The 22,885-nt window shown below is 40.3% G+C and overlaps 1 protein-coding gene across 1 annotated transcript in view; it reads left to right on the top strand.

The window, feature by feature from the left end:
• Positions 1-378: 378 nt before the first annotated feature.
• Positions 379-22,885, top strand: part of ds (dachsous cadherin-related 1) — a 231,259-nt gene continuing 208,752 nt past the window's right edge. The window contains exon 1 of the mRNA XM_068229134.1: positions 379-576. Coding sequence (XP_068085235.1) covers positions 379-576 — 198 coding nt within the window. The remainder of the gene's footprint in view (positions 577-22,885) is intronic.

Below are 22,885 nucleotides of genomic sequence, written 5' to 3' on the forward strand. Positions count from 1 at the left end.
TTTGTGAGCCATCAAATATCCAGGCGGAGATGGACACGTTCAATGTCACGTTCAAGGGTAATGGTTACAGCGATTTGCAGATTCATAGAGCCATGTATCCCAGAGAAACGACCAAACAAAGCTCACAGAAGGAAGAAGTGAAGGGAACTGCCTGCTTGTCTTACATTCACAACACCACAAATCGAATTACCAAGGTCCTCTCCAAACACAATATAAAAACCGTATTTGGCACCGCCACTAAAATTGCTCACAGTCTAGGTAAAACCAAGGACAAATTGTGAACAATTTTAGATCCTGGGATATACAAAATTCCCTGTATTTGACGTAAGGTATACATCGGCCAAACATGCCGCTCCATTGGTACCCGTAGCAAGGAACATGAACGTTAATATTCGTCTCAACCAGCCAGATAAATTAGCAATAGCTGAACACGCTCTATCGTCGGGTCATTATGTCATGTTCCAAGATGCTCGAGCTCTTACCGACTTTAGACACTACAGGTTCAGCATTATACGGGAAGCTGTGGAAATACGTAGAAATCCTCACAATTTCAACAGGGACACAGGTATCAATGAAGTAATACCTGGTTGCCAGCCATTAAGGATTTAGGTAGGTAGGTCCCTTCCCTGCCCCTTCAGTACTGTTATTTAGTTTCGGTACGTTCCTCATCGCCAGATGTTTCATTCCAGGCTTGTGTCAATATCATACACCTGTCAATGTCATATGTTACATACACATATTATGTGACCCTCTTAGACTGATTCTGATGGTTCCGTCAGCTTCCGCTTCGAACGCTAGTACTGTGCCGCGTCTGGGGAGCCATCTGGTGACGAATGAACGTACCATTTCCACTTGTATTATGGCGTCTGAATTTAAAAGCTCATTGTTTAAGAAGCCTTTCTCGTGGACAGTCGAGATTTTCTTCTGATGACGCAGAGCACAGTTCTCTGCGAAGCGTAAAGAATTTCACCTTATTTTCTCGACACGGCATAATCCAAAAAGTCTATATCATGATCTTTGAATTCATGTAGGTAAACGATTATAGGGGATCTGCCACCTGGGTGACAGCACTAAATGGAGATCAGTGGTAATTGGTTGACTGAAACCTATGTGGAGGGATGTATTTATTACTGAGTATTTCTCTGGGGATTTGTATTGTAGTATGTGAATAAAGATGTACATTAAGAGGAACACGAATGTCCAGCCGCTAAGCGTGAAGAATTAACCACATGCGGTTAAAAATCCCCGCCCCGTCTGGGAATTTAACCCGAGCCTTCTGATTCGAAGATCACCCACTGAGTTGACCATTCAGCCAAAGAGCCAGACTATATAGATATTGAATGTAAGGTAAGGTGCATATTGTCATAGATAAATAAGCGATATATTATGAGGTTCTTCATGCCACAGAATTAATCTGTCGTGGAAGTCGTCAGAACTAATATTTTGGGTTATTCTCTGAGATTAAACTCGTACGAATCAGCAGCCTTCTTTCGGGATAGTTTCTGCTACAGCAAAGGAAAGACTTGAGTCATGACAAATGTTTAATTCAGTTATTTGGACCTTGCCACACGAAAGCTACTTAATTCTGTCGCCGTTGAATTCGGACATCTTATCAGTTACAATGAAACCAAGCCTCCGTGGCTCAGGCGGCAACGCGCCGGCCTCTCACCACTGGGTCCCGTGATTCAAATCCCGGTCACTTCATGTGAGATTTGTGCTGGACAAAGCGGAGGCGAGACAGGTTTTTCTCCAGGTACTCCGGTTTTCCCTGTCAGATTTCATTCCAGCAACACTCTCCAATATCATTTCATTTCATCTGTCATTCATTAATCATTGTCCCAGGGGAGTGCGACAGGCTTCGGCAGCCGGCACGATTCCTATCCTCGCCGCTAGATAAGGGCTTGATTCATTCCATTCCTGACCCGGTCGGACCTTAGACTACACAGATTAACAAAAATCACTGATAATGCAAAAGAAGTACAACCTGAACTTGAGAACTACCTTTTACAATACATGTTACATGCACAGACGCAATTATTATCTATTTTCTGCCCACAACGGACTGTCGCATTAGACAAAGTGCAATGTTTGTATAATATCGAAGTAGCGCCTCGAAACACAGTTATGTGACAATGTTGAGGGGAAAATGCTGACCCGCAACACATGTATCACGTACAAACGAAAATCCGTTGATCACAGTTCATGCAATACTAAACCTTAGATATCACAAACCTTTCTGGTCAGAGTTCTGACTGAAATGTTATCAGATCACAGAGTGGATTTTCTAGGCGCAGCTGCGATATATAATATAAATAAAAATTAAACGGCGATAGAGGTGGGATCCCTCGCTAAGTCCGAGGGAAAAACCGAACCTGGAGGGTAAGCAGATGATGATGATGATGATGATGATGATAAAAATTAAACATCACAATTTTTAATTAAATCCATAAATCATTAATTTTGGGAAACATAGAATTATATCCGGCAATGAAGTTTGCTGGTTGCTCAAAATCGTATCGCCTGTTGTTGATCTAGGGTGGTGCCTCAGTATTTCTATACTGTAGATCATGCAAGAGCTCCTTTCTTCATGATACAGTTTTTAAGGAAAAATGCATTTACCACGAGTCCGATAACTTCAACCCTCTTGAGTGTGTATTCTTCGAAGCCGGATTGTACACTATCTTTTTCCCTTTGTCCACATTATTTGCGTACATTATTATAAGTAACATACATAATTCATTTTGGATAATAAAGTATTCGTTCTTTTCCTTTGTCAGCCTACCCGTAACTTCTTATAAATGTCTTCATTTTTCACAGACTTGAAAGATAATCAAATAATTTTATTAGGCACATTCAAGCTATACATGCATACATTTGACGGGCTGAGTGGCTCAGACTGTTGAGGCGCTGGCCCTCCGACCCCAACTTGGCACGTTCGATCCTGGCTCAGTCCGGTGGTATTTGAAGGTGCTCAAATATGTCAGCCTCGTGTCGGTAGATTTACTGGCACGTAAAAGAACTCCTGCGGGACTAAATTCCAGCACCTCGGCGTCTCCGGGAACCGTGGGACGTAAAGCAAATACCATTATTATTATTATTATTATTATTATTATTATTATTATTATTATTATTATTATTATTATTATTATTATTATTATTATTACATTTCAATGTGAGTAATGAAGGGTTCCAGAATCACTGCTAATTTTCCGTAATGTATTAGGTATTAGAATATATCTACAACTTCCTAAAATGACTCATATATTCCTTTCAAAACAGTACTTTTGATGTTCTGATGCCTAAGTGTTTCCTATCCAGTTCATTATTTGTTTTAATGAATGTAAACATGTCCAACTCACGTACACATCACCTGGAAAGAACTGTATTGACAATGAATGCACTCCCTGACCTCGGGTTCATCTCGAAGGTAAGCTGCCAATTATAGGTGACAAAGATGTACTTGTTTCACAAGCAAGGTATTGGATTTAAAAAAATACAGTAGAGACGATGGTTACTTTCACAGAAACGCACAACTCCCAGGAAGCACACGGCTTACTACAGCCATAATCACATCCTGGGGCGAAAGGTTGTCAGGTATTACTTATCACCAAAATAAAAGTTTTTACATCCGACTATTTCATGGGATATCACATAGATGGGTTTGACTGACCTATAGAACATCCTAGAGTTCATGTAGACAAAAGATAAAGACACCTCCGTACAGGCTATGAAGGCCCTTGGAGAAGTGGAAGGTAAAGGCTTCGACCATTGTTAACCGCGGCACGTGATGGGGTAGAGGGGTTAGCTCTACGCCCGGCCGCCTTTGCCCCCAGGAATTAACCTGGTTCTCATGTTTGGTGTAGGCTGAGTGAACCTTAGGGCCATATACACCTCCGGAAGTGGAAATCTCGTTTCTTAAATTTTCGATTTCCTGACGGGGATTCGAACCCACGTCCTTCCGGGCGAAGAGTTCAAGTAGCTGGTATCATTTCTTTGTTGTTGTTTTTTTTTTTTTGCTATTTTGCTTTACGTCGCACCGACACAGATATGCCTTTTGGCGACGATGGGATAGGAAACGCCTAGGAATGGGAAGGAAGCGACCGTGGCCTTAATTAAGGTACAGCCCCAGCATTTGCCTGGTGTGAAAATGGGAAACTACGGAAAACCATCTTCAGGGCTGCTGACAGTGGGGCTCGAACCCACTATCTCCCGATTACTGGATACTGGCCGCACTTAAGCGACTGCAGCTATCGAGCTCGGTGGTATCATTTCAAAGAGTACATCATGTTTCTTGTCCGCCTCTGTGGTGTAGTGGTTAGCGTGATTAGCTGCCACCCCCGGAGGCCCGGGTTCGATTCCCGGCTCTGCCACGAAATTTGAAAAGTGGAACGAGGGCTGGAACGGGGTCCACTCAGCCTCGGGAGGTCAACTGAGTAGAGGTGGGTTCGATTACCACCTCAGCCATCCTGGAAGTGGTTATCCGTGGTTTCCCACTTCTCCTCCAGGCAAATGCCGGGATGGTACCTAACTTAAGGCCACGGCCGCTTCCTTCCCTCTTCCTTGCCTGTCCCATCCCATCTTTCCATCCCTCCACTAGGCCCCTGTTCAGCATAGCAGGTGAGGCCGCCTGGGCGAGTTACTGGTCATTCTCCCCAGTTGTATCCCCCGACCCAAAGTCTGAATCTCCAGGACACTGCCCTTGAGGCGGTAGAGTGGGATCCCTTGCTGAGTCCGTGGGAAAAACCGACCCTGGAGGGAAAACAGATTACGAACGAACATCATGTTTCTTACCCATAAACTACCTAAATAAAAAAATCTGTGACATGCAATATACGCTCATTTTAACACTTTCCAAGTTTGGTTTCAGATCCGTAAAGGACTTGCGTAATATCCGCGTCTGATCTCACGGCGTGGGTAACTTAATCCGGGTATGTTGTCCACTGATCTGACATGTGTGTAGTCATGAGAAGAGCGCTCCCAGAGTCGAACACGGGGCTGTGGTCAAGCATATAACTGGACAAGCCACACACATGGGTTTTATGTTCTCTCCAACAAGAAGAATGAGAGTCGGCGAACATTGGTTCAGTCCACTTTAGTTAGCCATGTGACGTAACGTGCTTGCTCTGCCGGAGAAAAGTTGCCACTTCTAATTCCCGTCACCAAGCCCAATCAGCAATGAACTGTTCTTTTTTTTTTCCTCTCCTCCCTCTCGAATGGTTTAATACTTTTGTCTGCAACGATGAAGTGCACCGCTCTGCAATTAGCCTCTGGCTCACATAAGGCCAGTTTTATATTTGTTTCACATTTTAGAAAGCCAGTAATAGCGACCGAGATGATTTGTTGCTCTGACCACGCGTGTTCCACCTGGGCTTTACAGCCATGTTTATTTTTGCTTCAAATTTTTAAATACTGTAAATCCTCTCAACCGTTTTGGTCAGTAACAAATTAATATTGATATTCATCCAATTACAAGGTGAAATATTCACTAATCTGAGCAGCTTAACACTTCACTCACTAGCTGACTAAGTCTATAAATAAAACAACAAAACGAAACAGTCCCAAGGTTTTCCCTTTTGCACTCCTGAGTGCTGTCATTATAAATCGGTTTACTGTTTTGCTGAGTAACTGGAATTACCCAGGTATTGAGAAGGTGAATTTGCAAGAATATTGGAGATAAAAGGTGTCATTGTCAACCCACCAGAGTTCTTACAGAGTGTGCATGAAACCTATATGATGAACGTTAATATTTTTTCTAAGGCTGAACTTTTGAAGACTGTACTACTTTACAAGGTATGATTTCAAAATTTACCCAAACACACTCTATGGGTTAAGGAATATCCACAAAGAAAAAGACCATCGCTTTTGCATCCTTGTCCGAGCTAGAACATCCAACACTTCTACAAAGAGAGAAATGAGGCTAAGAAAGTACTAGGACGAGAAAAGAATATCAGTTTATCAAGATATCGGTTTAATGAACATCATAAAATGTGACCGAAGACTTCCTTTTTTAAATTGTGAAAATTTCCTTTCCTTTTTACAAGTTGCTTTACGTCGCACCGACACAGATAGTTCTTATGGCGACGATGGAACAGGAATGAGTCCGGAGTGGTAAGAAAGCAGCCATGGCCTTAATTAAGGTACAGTCCCAGCATTTGCTTGGTGTGAAAATGAGAAACCACGGAAAACCATCTTCAGGGCTGCCGACAATGGTGTTCAAACCCACTATCTCCCGAATACTAGATACTGGCCACACTTAAGCGACTGCAGCTATCGAGCTCGGTGAAAATTTCGTTAATCACTTGTGGGATTTTCTCCGACCTGAATAGCTGTACATGAAAACTATCATATTACGAGAGGTTTCAATGATACGAGATGAGTAGGAGTATGTTTTAATGTATGCTTTCATAGTCTTGTCTGATAGTGGTAAGACACCATCAAGATGCATCGCAATTTCACACACAAAATGTAACATAAATACTTGGCCTGAACAGTTCAATGCATGCATAAGACAAGTGCGAAGAAAATGAAACGCCCGAGTAAAATAAAATTAGATTCTCTCGCCCAGTTTCTTCAAACAGAGCGTTTACATCTACGCATATACTCCATACACGAACGCAGGGGTTCACAGCTGGTAATATATGTGTAGTGATTATATGGAGATAACTAAAATTGGTTTTGATTTCTCAACCGACGTCGCTTCATTTATCTCTCATTATCATCAAACATTATGTCCGACTCGTTGGCTGAACGGTCAGCGTACTGGCCTTCGGTTCAGAGGGTCCCGGGTTCGATTGCCGGGTCGGGGATTTTAATCTTCATTGGTTACTTGCAATGGCCCGGGGGCTGGGTGTTTGTGCTGTCCCCAACATCCCTGCAACTCACACACCACACATAACACTGTCCTCCACCACAATAACACGCAGTTCCCTACACATGGCAGATGCCGCCCACGCTCATCGGAGGGCCTGCCTTACAAGGGCTGCACTCGGCTAGAAATATTATTATCAAACATTATTAGCCTAGGTTTGCGTGCTCTCGAGATTATCTTATTCTTCCCATTTCTATTTCATTTCATGATTCACACACATTATTCTTCTGCTTTTTGTTTTCATGATCGTGAAGCTGTTTACGTTATGTTAGTGATTCTTAAGTTAATCATGAGAGTTCCCATGCCATTACTATTTGGAAGACCATTCAGTTCAATCCCAATTCAACATTGTTCTGAGCGTTTTCCACCCTGACATCACAAACGGAAAAAGAACGTATCTAATCTTGAAACACAGAACATTTTTCTCAGGGCAATCAGAACAAGTTATAGGTGCACACACAGTGTTAGTGACCCCGCAACAACCTACTGATTACCTCACAGAACAAGCCTACTTTTCGCGGTATATAGTGCAATTATTACAGTATTTCGAAAAGCAGAAAGTAATAATTAATATTCAGTTACGAAAATAAATTTAAAAAGAAGGAATTATCATGGCACCTAGAGATATCAATGCACGGGTAAGCTACAGTAGTAAGGTAAGGGTTGTTCTGCCCGAAGGCAGGTCCGAACCTCCGCAGAGGTGTTCCTGAGCCGGAGCGGTAGGGTGGCCAGTTCCTTTCCACTCCTCCATTCCCTTACCCCCCACCAACAGCGCGTGGCAACCCATCCAACTCCTGACCACGCCCAATGTTGCTTAACTTCGGAGATCCCCCGGTATTTCAACACGGGCACGGCCGTTGGCTAAGGTACAGTAACAGAAAGCAGTTCTTACGCTAATAATTAGAAAGGTATTCATACTCGATAAGATAGGGTTGACTGCAAGCATCCGTAGGCTTGTATCATGAGTTCTGAAGTGACATTATTATCAACGATTTTCAACTTTTTCAATATTGAAGGCTACACGGGAAACAAAAATTAAGGGTTTCTCATCGTGGTAAATCTAAAATGGTAGTGTAATAATCCCTTTTATTGTTGGTAACGCTCATTTTTATATTTCAAAGGTGGTGGTGGTGGTGGTGGTGGTGATTTTTGTTTTAAGAGGCTTGCCTCGTTATACTATTGTGTGTTCATCCAAATGAAAAGGTAGGTTTTAACCGCTATCTTCCGGACTACGTAAAGGAATAGAACGTTGTCATTCTTCTCTATCGCCGATTTCTATCGTTATTAATTTTCTTTTGAAAGTGATTTTGACACGCTTAGCAGACTGCTCCCTCAGAAGCGATCAGCATCATGCCGTCTGTCCTGCATGAGATATTTAACTCTTAGTCCTCCTTTTATGTGGAATGAATACGTCTTGGTTTGTATATTGAATATTCTGGTCGTTAATTCTCATTCACATCGATGCCTAGCATCTCGTATCTTCTCGTAAAATGTTGTTCTGTTGTTCTTCTGTGTAAGGTCGCCTTGCTTTTAAGCGATTCCGAAGGTCGAATGTCCGAGTCGGCTGGTCGACCAGTCAACTTGTGGTTGAAAACTTCGTCAGGCGCGCAACCCAAGCTTCTTTTTTATCTGTCGGTTTGAGTAATGTAGATGAAGGTCAAGGTTTCCGTATTAGACTCTTCGGTAATACCCCATTACTCAGAATAGGCAACATATATTCGCTCATTTCAGACAGGCATTATTATTATTATTATTATTATTATTATTATTATTATTAGCCGGCCCTGTGGTGTAGGGGCAGCATGCCTGCCTCTTACCCGGAGGCCGCGGGTTCGATTCCCGGCCAGGTCAGGGATATTTACCTGGACTTGAGGGCTGGTTCGAGGTCCACTCAGCCTACGTGATTAGAATTGAGGAGCTATATGACGGTGAGATAGCGGCTCCGGTCTAGAAAGCCAAGTATGACGGCCGAGAGGATTCGTAGTGCTGACCACACGACACCTCGTAATCTGCAGGCCTTCAGGCTGAGCAGCGGTCGCTTGGTAGGCCAAGGCCCTTCAAGGGCTGTAGTGCCATGGGGTTTGGTTTTTATTATTATTATCATTATTATTATTATTATTATTATTATTATTATTATTATTATTATTATTATTATTATTATTATTATTATTATTATTATTATATTGTCAATATTTTAAGTCATCGCCTTTTAATAGTAGGTGCATGGAATTAAGAATATTGGAACAAAAACATCTAACTAAACGAAATAATGAAATTAACACCGTCGCTTAATGAACAGCAGATACTAAAGATTCTCGCTTGTAAAGTCAAGAGTGTGGTGTTTTAGAGAGAACATATATAACCTCACATCATCATCATCATCATCATCATCATCATCATCATCATCATCATCCGCATGCTTATTATCGTTATCAGAGCCTTATCAGTGCCGTTTAGGGGCAAATATCTTCCCAATTGCCTTCCAGGTTCTTTTGTCTTTGTAGATCTCATTCACAATTCCTCACTATATCAGACCACCTCACGTGTTCACACTAGCGCCACTATGAACAGAATTGCGAAGCTTATTTTCAAAACATACCAAATTCAAAATTAAAGTGTTATAGCAGAGAGGGGAAAACACAGACTGTAAAAGTTCAACGGATAATTCCATTCTGCCACTTATGTTATTTTCACATAGAATAAATGCATTATCATACAAAGTATTTCCTTTACTACTTATGTAGTTTAAGACATATTTATGAAAAGGGATGGATTTGGTACTTTTGGTACTGAAGCTGTAAATACGTCCAACTGAAAGGAATACATTTCACTGCAGTCGTCAGGGAACTGATTGTATTTAAATATAAAGTGATCAAAATTAACTTATCTACAGTGACGGAAGATTAGTTTCATATGAAATTAAATCCTCGAACACAGCAATGTGAATTAAACAAGTGTTCTCCTGCTGCTGGTGCCCCAGGAGTAGCTCCTCAATGGATGCATGGATACGCTATGTTTTGTCCAATTCTTCACCTCGTGGAATTTTGTACTTATTGGCATCAAACCTGATTTTCAACGCCCTGTTTGAGATTTGAGATGTTTTGAAGATTACTTCTCTTTCACATTATGGAGCTTCCTACGAACGTTTGTTTACCATCTTCTCAATTTTTAATTTTTTTTTCGATTTGATACCTTCTGGAAAAAAGCTTCTTACTTGTGTTCAGTTCAAGACATTTAGCAACTACGTTTACCCGAACATACAAAGTGTGAAATATATTTCATTTTCTCATGCCAGTTTTGAGTGAACGTTGGTGATAAAGTTCGTTACACAGAACAGAAGTACGGTACTTACTTTTTATCATTTAACAAAGTAATGGATTATTCATCAACCCACAATTACAGTGGTATTGCACTGCACACGATGGAATTTAACTTATTTGCAATCTGAGAATTCTCTAATGAATATACTCATTTGCGTTTCCATTATTTATCTATTGTAGTCGATCTTATACAGAGTGCTGAGAAGTAATGAGAGGGCGGATAGTACACCCCAAAACAACACAATGCTCTACCGTTTGGCAACACTCTGCATAGTCCTTGGAGTAAGTTATTATGCTATAAGCTAAGGAACTAGGGGTTTTTACCGAGATCGATAGCTGCAGTCGCTTAAGTACAGCCAGCATCCTGTATTCGGGAGATGGTGGGTTCGAACCCCACTGTCGGCAGCCCTGAAGATGGTGTTCCGTGGTTTCTCATTTACACACCAGGCAAACGGTAGGGCTGTGCCTTATTTAAGGCCACAGCCACTTCCTTCCCACTCCTAGCCCTTTCCTATTCCATTGTATCCATAGGACCTATCTGTGTCGGTGCGTCATAAAGCAACTTGTAAAAAAGAAACTTAGGAGTTTTTATGTGACACTTGGTATCGTGATCACTAGAGCCCGGATTTTTAGGCAGTAATAGGTTAGAACGCAACCTTGCTGAAGCGGGTAACAAGTGTAGTCTAATCTGCACAACGGTTATGTTTTGAGATTTGTATAAACATTAGGGGTTCGGTCCATTCAAATCCCTAGAATGTATGTGACAGTCACTACATAACGCAAGAACGGGCTAGAGGACACATCCTAATAACCAAATTAGTTTCCATAGCCTTGGACCTCTAGTTTAACATGGGATCCGAACCACAGGGACGTTCCTTTCCATTTCAAAAATCCCATATGAATTGTCCGGGATTCGAACCGCGTCTACATTATTGAGAAGCCCTATAAAAATACATTGGTTGACTTCTGAATAGCATTGCAAGTTTATTACTCCTAATATTTTCTTACGCTGTTTCTCTGATTTATCTTAGAAACTTGTGATTGGCCTGAGATTCGGCGAATGTGTTACGAGGGTTACGGAGTACGTTCGATAGGTCGACAAACTCGAACTCTGTATAACTGCTTACACGAGAGAGCACCACCTTCGTCCTCCTTTGTATTCGAGTAGGTGATGAAATGCGGCTTGGAATTATGCAAAATCTTCTTCCATATCTAATTTGAGGGCAGGCGTACATTCCACCTTGTTTTAAATTACTAAGGCGTCTCTCTGCCAGTCGGGTTGTCTTGTCTGCTTTCGGAAAGAACAAGTAATACATTTCTACACCTCTGTCATTATGAATAAATTGGAATGTATTGCATGTCGGTTGGGCTCTATCCATCAGGGCCACTGATTTGCTTGTATTTTTAGATTTGAACTGTCAATAAATTCCTTTTCCAATAGTACTGACATTTCGTGTCCCCTTCATATATTTTACCATTTCAACCTGGTTAGCCAGATGAGACTCATTGTATTCCATTTATAAGACTTCTCAAACTTTTCAATTTACTATGAAAGAACTTACATTGTTTTAGTCAGTTACACCCAACAAATTCTCCCTTAACCGTGCGCAGAAACTACCGTAACTAAATTTTTGAAACTTGAAATGTTTTAGAGATGAGTTCCCTTTTATTTGTTTCCTGACTTTTTTTCCAATTATCTTGTTTGCGGAGACCCCGAGTTATCGGAATTTTGTCCCGTAGGAGTTACATTGCGTGCCAGTTATCTAGAGACAGCATGAATAATGTTACGCCAGTTTTACGACCGGACGCCCTTCCTGACACCAAACCTGTGTGGCGGGACGTATTCACTATAGTGTGTTTCTGTTAAGGTTGGTAGTGGAATATAGTATTTGTGAATGGAGATTTGTATTAAGGCGATCGCTATCACCGATCCCTCGAGCTACCAGAATTAACTAAACGCAGTTAAGATCCTTCGCCCGGTCGTCCGGAATCAAACCCGGGACACTCTGAACCGAAGATCAGCTTAAATCTCCATTCAAATTTCTCTCAAATCGGTAATTCTAAGGCGGATGTGGTTTCATAATAATCCAATCATTTCTCGATAGAGGTTGCCAAAACACATTCAATCCAGTATTAAATAAGCGAGTGGTTTTTTTAATGTCTTGTCTATCCTTGTTGAATAAGTTAACGGACCCGTCCGAAAAGCGAGAAATTCGTGCTCGAATCCCAAAGACAACGAGCTCTTTTATTTCATATTGCTTCTGTTATACTGTTGACATACATATTCCGATGCACTTCCAGTGAACTGATTTACAACAGTAAGACATTTGCTGCTGTAATATTTTAAAAGTGCATTCTTCAATCAATCAATCAATCAATCAATCAATCAATCAATACTGATCTGCATTTAGGGCAGTCGCCCTTTTCCTAAATTATTTCAAAGAAATTGGAAATTTATTGAACGTCTCCCTTGGTAAGTTCTTCCAATCCCTAACCCCCGTTCCTATAAATGAATATTTGCCCCAGTTTGTCCTCTTGAATTCCAACTTTATTTTCATATTGTGATCTTTAAGTAGCATTCGATCTGGCAGAGCATACAGTCAAGCTCTGCCTGTGATTGAGGCATGGGTGGAGCACTATATCTTCTCGCCATGAGCCTTGTCATGGCATGTTTTCTACTGGTTGGTAAGCTTCGATAAGTAAAAACAGGGCGATGTGAGCGACCTTTAAGCAGAGTGGATATGTTCATATTGTTGTATTGGCTGCGGATAGAAAATAAATTATGGCTAGATATATTCGGATATAACGGTACGCTAATAAAGTTGTACGGCTGTTAGAGGAGTGTTTATCGTGAGAAGCGTTTCATAAACTTCGACTGATTCTGGTTGTACTTTCTGCAATCAAATATTAGGGTTCTAAATAATCCAACTCTGTCTTCCAGTTCAGGAAATATGTACTGATTTACCGTACTCTTCAACTATATAAACGCTTTAAATGCACCTCAAATATGGAATGTCTGAAGGGAGGTGGGGCAACATGCTGGTGGTAAAAGAAAATCTTAATGACTTAAATGTCGGCATTTAGCCTACTCAAAGCTTGCTAATTCATCATGACAGGAGTCTGTGGATCGTATCTTTGCGTGGGTAATGGAGAATATATGAGAGTATGTGTGGTTTACGTCCATCTTACATAGCCGCGCCTGAAATAGTGCCGACGTAAGTGACGAGAAAATAAGTGGATCTCTTAAAAGAATACTCTGAAGTAAGAGACGCTCCTGACAGGTACTATGATGGCATACTCACGTGGTAGACCTGCTATGCAGCAGACATATTTCTACAATGTTTGATCCTATAAGAGCAACATTAAACATTTTGGGATATATGGCATAGTTAGTTTCACTTGTGGAAATTAATGGAGCTTCACAAAGATTAAGATCCACACTATTCCAAACTTGTAAGCAAACTATCATTCGCAGAACTTACGCACAACATTATTTTCGTCGTCTTCGTGTTCATTTGGGATTATGTGGGATCAACAGAATATCTTGGCTCACTGTGAAATTCAGTAGCGAGTTTGAGCCTATTTTGTGCTGTCGTGTACTGGTCCTGTTTAAAGTCTTACTTCAAATTTCCGGGTTTCGAAACCGAGATCACTTCGCTAGCGTCCCTATCGATATATGATAAAATCAATCAATCAATCAATTAATCAATCAATCAATACTGTTCTGCATTTAGGGCAGTCGCCCAGGTGGCATATTCCCTACCTGTTGTTTTCCTAGCCTTTTGCTAAATGATTTCAAAGAAATTAGAAATTTATTGAACGTCTCCCTTGGTAAGTATTCCAATCCCTAACGCCCCTTCCTATAAATGAATATTTGCCCCAATTTTTCCTCTTGAATTCCAACTTTATCTTCATATTGTGATCTTTCCTACTTTTATAAACGCCACTCAAACTTATTCGTCTACTAATGTCATTCCACGCCATCTCTCCGCTGACAGCTCGGAACATACCACTTAGTCGAGCAGCTCTTCTTCTTTCTCTCAATTCTTCCCAACCCAAACTTTGCAACATTTTTTTTTGTAACGCTACTCTTTTGTCGGAAATCACCCAGAACAAATCGAGCGTTGTTAAAATAATTCTATAAGGAAAATATCGTAACCAACACTTGAGCCTGAATTCTGAAGTATTAAATTCACTCGCTTCGAAACAAACGCACGCATCGAAGCAACCGACAGAATGACATGAAACTGGGCACAGACTTGAGACATAGTAACAGAGAGAAATTATTCTGGTTCCAGTCATTCCGAAGGTGCTATTACTTTTCCAAGTGAGTATAATCCAGGCCCTCTTGAGTGCTCAGTGGATCAAAAATATTGTATTGAATTTTTCGGGGTAATTCACATGAATTCAACTTAGAGAAATCTTACATTTTCGTGTAGAACGTTTCTTTCTCCAGAACTGAGCAGAACCAGATTTCTTAGATGATAGAAAGGTGGCAAAATTAGGGTCATAAAATCAAAGACCTCCTGGATTCGGTTTATATTGAAATATATCCGGTATATGTCTATATTTTAATTGTAGTAACGTATAAGAACTTAACCGAAAGGCCGCAGAATACCTTAGATGCGTTGTAAATAAAAACTCCCAAGAAACCCAACTGAATCCAATAATATCCAGGGACAGTAGGAATTGGTGTGAAGAATATCCCCAAATGAAATAGAACAAAGACCAGGACGAATAAGGCAACATCTTTATAATTATTTACGTTAAAATCTGATTTTAATGCTGATGGAGACTCTAGAGTGACATGATCATACTTTAAGCGACATCTTATTCACAAAATGAAATTTAATGGGACCACACTGTATAGAGTAATAAATGTCACAGATGGTGAGCGATTGAAAAAAAGACCTCGATAATGCTGTGAAAGGGGCAGTGGACAATATTATAATGGTAAAAGGGATGAAAAAAAGTTCTCTCAGTGTTGTTGAGGTGGAGATCATTATACGTACCTACGGTAGTTGTTTTTTATAAGGAATGATCTTCATTGGGGTAAACGCATAAAACGGGGTTGTAGTAAGGATGTAAACAAGAGGGCGTAAAAGTCACTAGTAAGATGCCAATTAGAGAATTGTTGCAGTGTAAGGGACCATCACCAGGATTACATGATACGAGAAATGGAGAAGATCCAGAGAAAAGAAGTACGCTTTGTTCTGGGTTATTCCTGACAAAAGAAAATGTTGCAGACTTTTTGCTGGGAAGACTTGGAAGTAAGGAGCCGAACAGCTCGACTAAGTGGTAATGGTCCAAGCTGTCACTGAGAGATGGTGTGGAAGGACTTCAGAAGAGGAATAATCCTGAGTGGAGTTTTTGAAGATATTAAAGATCATAATATGAAATTAAAGTTAGAATTCAAAAGGATAAATTGGGGAAAATACTCGTTTGTAGGAAGAGTAATTAGAGATTGGAATAATTTACCAAGGGAGATGTTCGATAAATTTTCTATGATTAATTGATTGATTGATTGATTGATTGATTGATTGATTGATTGATTGATTGATTGATTGATTGATTGATTGATTGATTGATTGATTGACATGCGTAAAATGGAATTCGTTTGTGTGTTCGAATGATCCTTCCCCACAAACCTGGGTGTTGGGATATTAACATGTGTTTTTGCAGAATACAAGGATTCTATAAGTATGATGTCGTGGCCAAAACTCGAGCATGCACTTCAAACCATTCCTACAGTCAGGTCCATCTCTCCCAGTGTCAGTCAATGCCGTATTATTATCAGATCAACACATTGTAGAATGTAAAACAAAGTGGCGATTGTTTCATTACCGACATGAAGATTGTGTGTTAAATCAAGTTAATATCAGGACATTAAATCATAGTTTATGGTACTTTGATGTGACGTAATAGCAGAGAGAAGAGAACCAGCAGCCGACCGTATTAAATCATGGGTTGTATTATGACAGTCTTACTGTCTGTTCCGACTCCTCTCTCTCTCTCTCTCTCTCTCTCGTACTCGCTCTAATTCTTACACTTACCCTCATCCTACAAGGTATTTTGCGCCGCGTACTGATGGCAGGCTGTTTTAACTGTTGGACCTCGAAATGCATGTCTGCATTTTTATCATCAAGTTTTCTGCAGTTATTCCTTCCCCCACGCAAGGGAAAAAGTTTAATACTTTACGAGTCGTCTGAAAAATTAGACCTAAACATGCAAAATGGCATGATTTAGGAAAATTACTTTTTTGCTTTCATCACACACTGTCGCTGCAACTATTCTCCCCCCAGTTCTTTTCACTTCTTTTCCATCAAGTATGTCTTTCTTGGTCTTCCTCTTCCTTTTTTCCTAGTATTTTTCCGTAAAAGACGTTTACTAGGAAGTCATAATGTCTCAGGATATGGCCCACAAGTTTTTATCTTCCTTCTTTCCATATCATTTATCAGTCTCCGTTGTCCGGCTGCATGGCTAAATGGTTAGCGTGCTGGCCTTTGGTCACAGGGGTCGATTCCCGGCAGAGTCGGGAATTTTAACCTTAATTGGTTCAATTCGCTGGCACGGGGGCTGGGTGTATGTGTCGTCTTCATCAACATTTCATCCTCATCACGACGCGCAGGTCGCCTACCGGAGTCAAATTAAAAGACCTGCATCTGGCGAGCCGAACTTGTCCCCGGACACTCCCGGCACTAAAAGCCATCAGTCTCCGTTGTTCATTCATTTCCTCTAGAACATCTCGATTCGCCTTTTTTCTCTTTCCTTTTTTCTCAATAGTCCAGCTCTCACAACCGTAAAGTAATACACTCCAGATGGTGGTGATTATTGTTTTAAGAGGAAGTACAACTAGGCAACCATCCTCTATATAACACTAATCAGAGGGGGGGGGGGAAATGGAAGAGATCTGACACTTCAAAAAATGAAGATATCGGCCAAAGGAAGACCAGGACCACAAAGGGAGTGAAAATGAAAGATTCCCTAGCCCTTGCAAACCTAATAGCGTCGGGGTGGGGAAAGAACAAGAGTTGACCAAGGGAGGTCGGATAGGATAGATGAAAGTGAGGAGCCTGGCACAAGTAAGTGGAAGCAATGATAGGACTCAGCTAAGGGACCCGTGGTCGCCAACCCACGCTCCAAAGTTCAGAGTCTCTTACGAAAGGCAGAGGAAACCGTGAGTGTTATTCTACCACCCCCCACCCACGGGGGGAGTACGCTCCAGACAAAGGATTTCACAAAAGCCTTTCTTGTTCCTAAACTTATATGGGTATTTGTTAAAAGAATTCTTTTACTTTGAAAGCCTGTTTAACAAGAGCAATTCTGCTTTTCATTTCCTTGATTTTCTGCCTTACAAGGGGTTCTTTTCAGGTACGGAAATCATACATCGTTGGGTAAAACCGCTCTTTATAGTGAAACAAAGTTTGAGGGTGAAGAGGCAGTGCCAGTATATTAGATTAACTTACAAATTACTAACTTTGTTTTCTTTGTGTGCGTTTGTGTTCAAATTATCTTAAATTGCAACATTTATTAGATTATAAACATGCATGTTCATGAAGAATCTACTTTGTTGTAGCCAGTAGGCATAATCATGCATGAATTGAAAATTTGTATATTTGGCAATATTGTGAACTTTAAAAATGCATTGTCCATAATGCTTACTGTGATGTTTCTCTTCAATTTCGCCCTGTTCCGAACATTCAGCCAACCATATTTTATACTTTTGATAATGTTGAAGAAACTCACTTTAAATTTATCTTCTACGGTAGAACAGGACAGGAGGTAATGAACTAATTTTTGACGAAACCGTCATCAGTCCCCGAACTAGGGGAATTAACAAGGCGTGATTAAAATCCCCAGCCTGGCTGGGAATCGAAGCTGGCGCTCAATGGACCGAAGGCAGCTATGCTGACCATTCAGCCAAAGAGAAAGCACAGTGGGACACGGACTATAATAATCCTCTACTATAGTAACATATGTTATATGAATGTTCTCACTGTTCGTTATTTGTTTTTCAACTGATGCAGGCTTCATTTTTATGTACCATTTATTTATATCTCAGTATCATTTATGATTAGGCAGTATGATCATCACTGAGACATATTTGGTACTGAATAATGGCATTCAGAATCGTAACTGCGTCCACGAATCCTTCGAAAAATGTGTAATCTCTGATGGTTGGTAGTGTGTTGCCTGAACGTGAAGAGGAGAATGTTGGGACAAAAACAAACACCCAATCCCTGAGCCAGAACAATTAATCATTCGCGATTAAAATCCTGACCCGGCCGGGTATCGATGGGCCGGACTGATATCTTAAGGGTATATTTTTTCCTAATTCGGAGCTTGAAATCTCTCTGAACAATTAACCACATCATAGAGATTGCGTGACACACCTAAACAACCGAGAAGACCGGATGGATAGATAGATAGATGGATGGATAGATAGATTATAGAGAGGGACAAGAATCCCACGCAACTCTTCGGTTACTAGCTGACTCACCATTTTGACACACACACCCACACTCACACAACCGAGGACCGGCGAGTGATTAATGAAGTGGTAACGCCATGCAGAGCGCCATGACCCGGTCTGCTTCGATCGCAGGACCTCAGCACCGACAAAGCCGAGCCCTTGACCGTCACACCGGAGCCACCCAGGTCGCTGGACTTAGTTCTTGTTTCGAGTCACGTCGCCTAATTAGGCAATAAGGGACGTTACACCATTGTTTCTGACCGTGATGGTAGTAAATGGGGCTATTTTCTGAACTTTTATAGCACCCACACCCCTTAGCTTTGTAGGCGTGAGATTCGTTATAGTAGCTGAACTGAGTCACGTCATTCAGTGATTATGTCAAATTTTAAGTAAACTAATTGTGGGTTGGTTCATCACTTCCGAGATGGAAGTTATAGACATTTTTTCTACATTTATAGTTATTTTTCTCAGAATATTAAAAATCTCAGTATATTGATTATGTTATGATATATATTTTCCTAGAATAATGGAAACTGTCTTGAATATAATTGCACTGGTAGCAAAAGTTGTTAAGAAACGTTTCTAATTCTAAGTTTGTTTCTCATATGACCTCCTGAAACGACATGGTCTGAGCAATCAGTTGGGAGGTATAATAATAATAATAATAATAATAATAATAATATCTTTATCTATTTCAAAGATAACAAGACCCAGCCAACTTGGTTCAGACAGGTGGAAAATGGCCTACAGGTTATGGGTAACACTCAGGAGGAAACTAAAAGACCATTCATCACAGCCACTGACTGGAAAAGGAATAACATTGTGAACGACAAGGAAGAGACCGAGGCAGCTCATTGATGGTAGCAAATTTGTTCTAGCCCATATCAGAAGACAAAGTGTACAGGATACACTGTGTCTCAGGAAAAAATAATCTACGTGGACGGAAACTTAATAAAACTTGTATCATTCTCCTAACCTGTGAGTTGGTGAATAGTATTGACTATATTTACGTATTTTCCAATGAAATTTCGCTAACTATTCCGTGCTAAGGTCTAATCTTCTTCTGGTTACTGTTTGTTTCTCGTGTGAAGGAGTGTACTGGTGTTTTTAATCTCTCTAGATTTAGTGATCAATGAACGCCTGAAGGTTATTAAGATGCTCTTGCTGATCAGACACTGGCTAATAAATCACAGACGATTGTCTTGATTCTTGGAAATCACATCACCTCATCCCGACTGAGCTCATTAAGACGGACAGGTAACGTACACAAAACTGAGATGAGATTAGTTCCTTTTGTGATTAATTACATCTTAATTAATATTCAGTAAAGTCTAATTAATCATTTTGACACATACACACACAGAATACGTATGTGGCAACAAGGAACAATAAGAGTATGCATGTATGTAATTTGTCCGGTATTGGTCCGGTTCAGTGGGAAACATTGAGAGTGTATCCAAACCAGTGCTGAAAGCAGCAAGCATCTTCGATGAAAATCCTATAAACATTTTCTCTGAAAATTTTCATTAAATATTCACAGCAGAATATACACATATTAAACAATTATTTATCTATTTTACGCCTCCGTAGCGTGAGGGTTAGTGTTATTAGCCGCCGTCCTCAGGGGCCCGGGTTTGATTGCCGGTACTGCCAGGAATTTAAGAATGGCAGGAGGGCTGCTATGTGGTTGAAATGGTACATGCAGCTCACCTCCAACGGGGGTGTGCCTGAAAAGAGCTGCACCACCTCGGGATGAGGACACGAGTGTTTTAAATCTATTTATTATTTACTTACAACAGCAATCTATTCAAAATAAGGATTGCACAAGCAAACAAACAAACAAATAAACGAATATAAGTAGAGATCTTCATTGGGGTGATCACATAAATATGTTTGTAAATAAAGGGTACAGATCTCTGCACATAGTTATGAGGGTGTTAGGGGTTGTAGTAAGGATGTAAAGGAGAGGGCATATAAGTCTCTGGTAAGACCCCAACTAGAGTATGGTTCCAGTGTATGGGACCCTCACCAGGATTACTTGATTCAAGAACTGGAAAAAATATTTTTTAAACCAGCTCAATTTGTTATGGGTGATTTCCGACAAAAGAGTAGCGTTACAAAAATGTTGCAAAGTCTGGGCTTGGAAGAACTGGGAGAAAGAAGACGAGCAGCTCGACTAAGTGGTATGTTCCAAGCTGTCAGTGGAGAGATGGCGTGGAATGGCATTAGTAGACGAATAAGTTTGAGTGGCGGTTTTTAAAAGTAGGAAAGATCACAATATGAAGGTAATGTTGGAACTGAAGAGGACAAATTGGGGCAAATATTCATTTATAGGAATGGGAGTTAGGAATTGGAACAACTTACCAAGGGAGATCTTCAATAAATTTCCAATGTCATTGAAATCATTTAAGAAAAGACTAGAAAAGCAACTGATAGGGAATCTGCCACCTGGGCGACTGCTCTAAATGCAGATCATTATTGATTTTGATTGATTTTTTGAGTAATTAAAAACAGGAAATACGAACACAGGCTGCTTTAAATGCAAGATAAACCTCAACAATAAAGTAATATTTGTCTACTGTTTGTAAAATATCATGTAGTAGTGAATTGCGGTAAAAATTTGGTTTCACATTGGCGATTATAGTAGTTTTGACGATGATTATAAGAATGGGGTACATAATTAAACACTACATTGGGTAATTATTTCTCACATCATAACTTAGAGCTGTCATTATAAATAACATACAGGCCCATTCACTAACTAAATATTTCTTTAATTCATAATTTAGAATAATTTAAGCCATAGTATATATTCCCTGTAATAGTATAGTTCGTCAGCTCAATAATTTTCGTTTCTAAAATCATATTAATGTTGGGATGATTAATTATGTAATGCTGAAATTTTGGATAAATTCTAAAGGTGCTATTTTAAAGATTGGAATCTTTTTAAGATGTGAATTTGAGACAATTTAGAACAAATAATGCCACCATTCACCCACCCCACCCCCACATAGAGGTTGTGTTTACCTCTTACTCAGAGCAGTTGAGTTCGATCCCCACCTCATTCAATGATTTTAATAATGAGCTTAAGGCTGCAATGGGATTCACTAAGCCCCATGAGGTTAATTATGGAACTGTTATTTGTATGAGAAGGAGCAGATCCGATCAAGAAAACAGAAACCAATATGGGTATGGGAATCGTGACGCTGACCATACAGCACCGCAATACATGCAGGTCATCTAGACTCGAGTCGTTCAGGCAGGTCAAGGATCCTACCAGGGCTGAATGTATCAGGAGAGGGGTTCTGCTTATAAAGAGTTGATGACGAATCCATCACAAGTAATATTATTATTAAAAAATAAAATGAATAATATAACATTTTTACGCCCCTCCCTTTGCATTAGATTCTGATTGAAGCTGGAGTCTCGAAATTTGGTCTTGCAGTAGGTCTTGAACGTTACTCAAACCAACGACTCGTAATTTCAACGTCCTTTAATACCACAGACTTGACCTAAGTTTCAGAACGATGTATTTGAAACAGAAAACCAAACCAACAGCGCCCCTTAAATCGGCTGAAAGAGAAATTCCAATTTATAAACCAAATCTTTCAAAAGATTTACATTATTTCATAGTGCGTGTAACTGACCAGTGACAGACTCGCTGCAAGGTGGAATTTCTAGGAAGTCTCCCGATAAAATACCGAAAGGTCTTCCATGAAGATGTTAGGAAAATGAGCAATATGAAAGTAAGTTTACCCTCTCGTTGCGACGTAAAGCCAGTTCATCTGAGACTTTATTCTCAAGGACGAATCGATTAAGAAGTTAGCCTTATTGCAAAAAAAATACGCTTAAAACGCATTTCCGTTTACTCGCTTCTGCGTCGCACCGACACAAGTTTTATGGTGTAGACTGATGAAAGTGCAATGTTTACGTACGAGAGACATTTCTTGTACTTACTGTGGATGTTACCAGTGCCTTAGACATACTCTGCAACTTTACGGTGTCAGTACCAATGCGTGTGTTCGTGTTTATAATTCACTGTAGGTTAGAAATACGTCAGTTTCGCAGCTACATGGCTGGAGTGAGTATTGAGGGAACGAGATATCCTCAGGATGGACGACGAAAACAACTAAATATCTGAATCCTAGAATGTCATAAAAAGTTAAGTACTTTTAAGGTCGGACTTCAAAACGTCCATGAATATGTCCTTTGGAGAACATCAGC

Source organism: Anabrus simplex, chromosome 9, assembly GCF_040414725.1.
Source record: "Anabrus simplex isolate iqAnaSimp1 chromosome 9, ASM4041472v1, whole genome shotgun sequence".
NCBI lineage: Eukaryota > Metazoa > Arthropoda > Insecta > Orthoptera > Tettigoniidae > Anabrus > Anabrus simplex.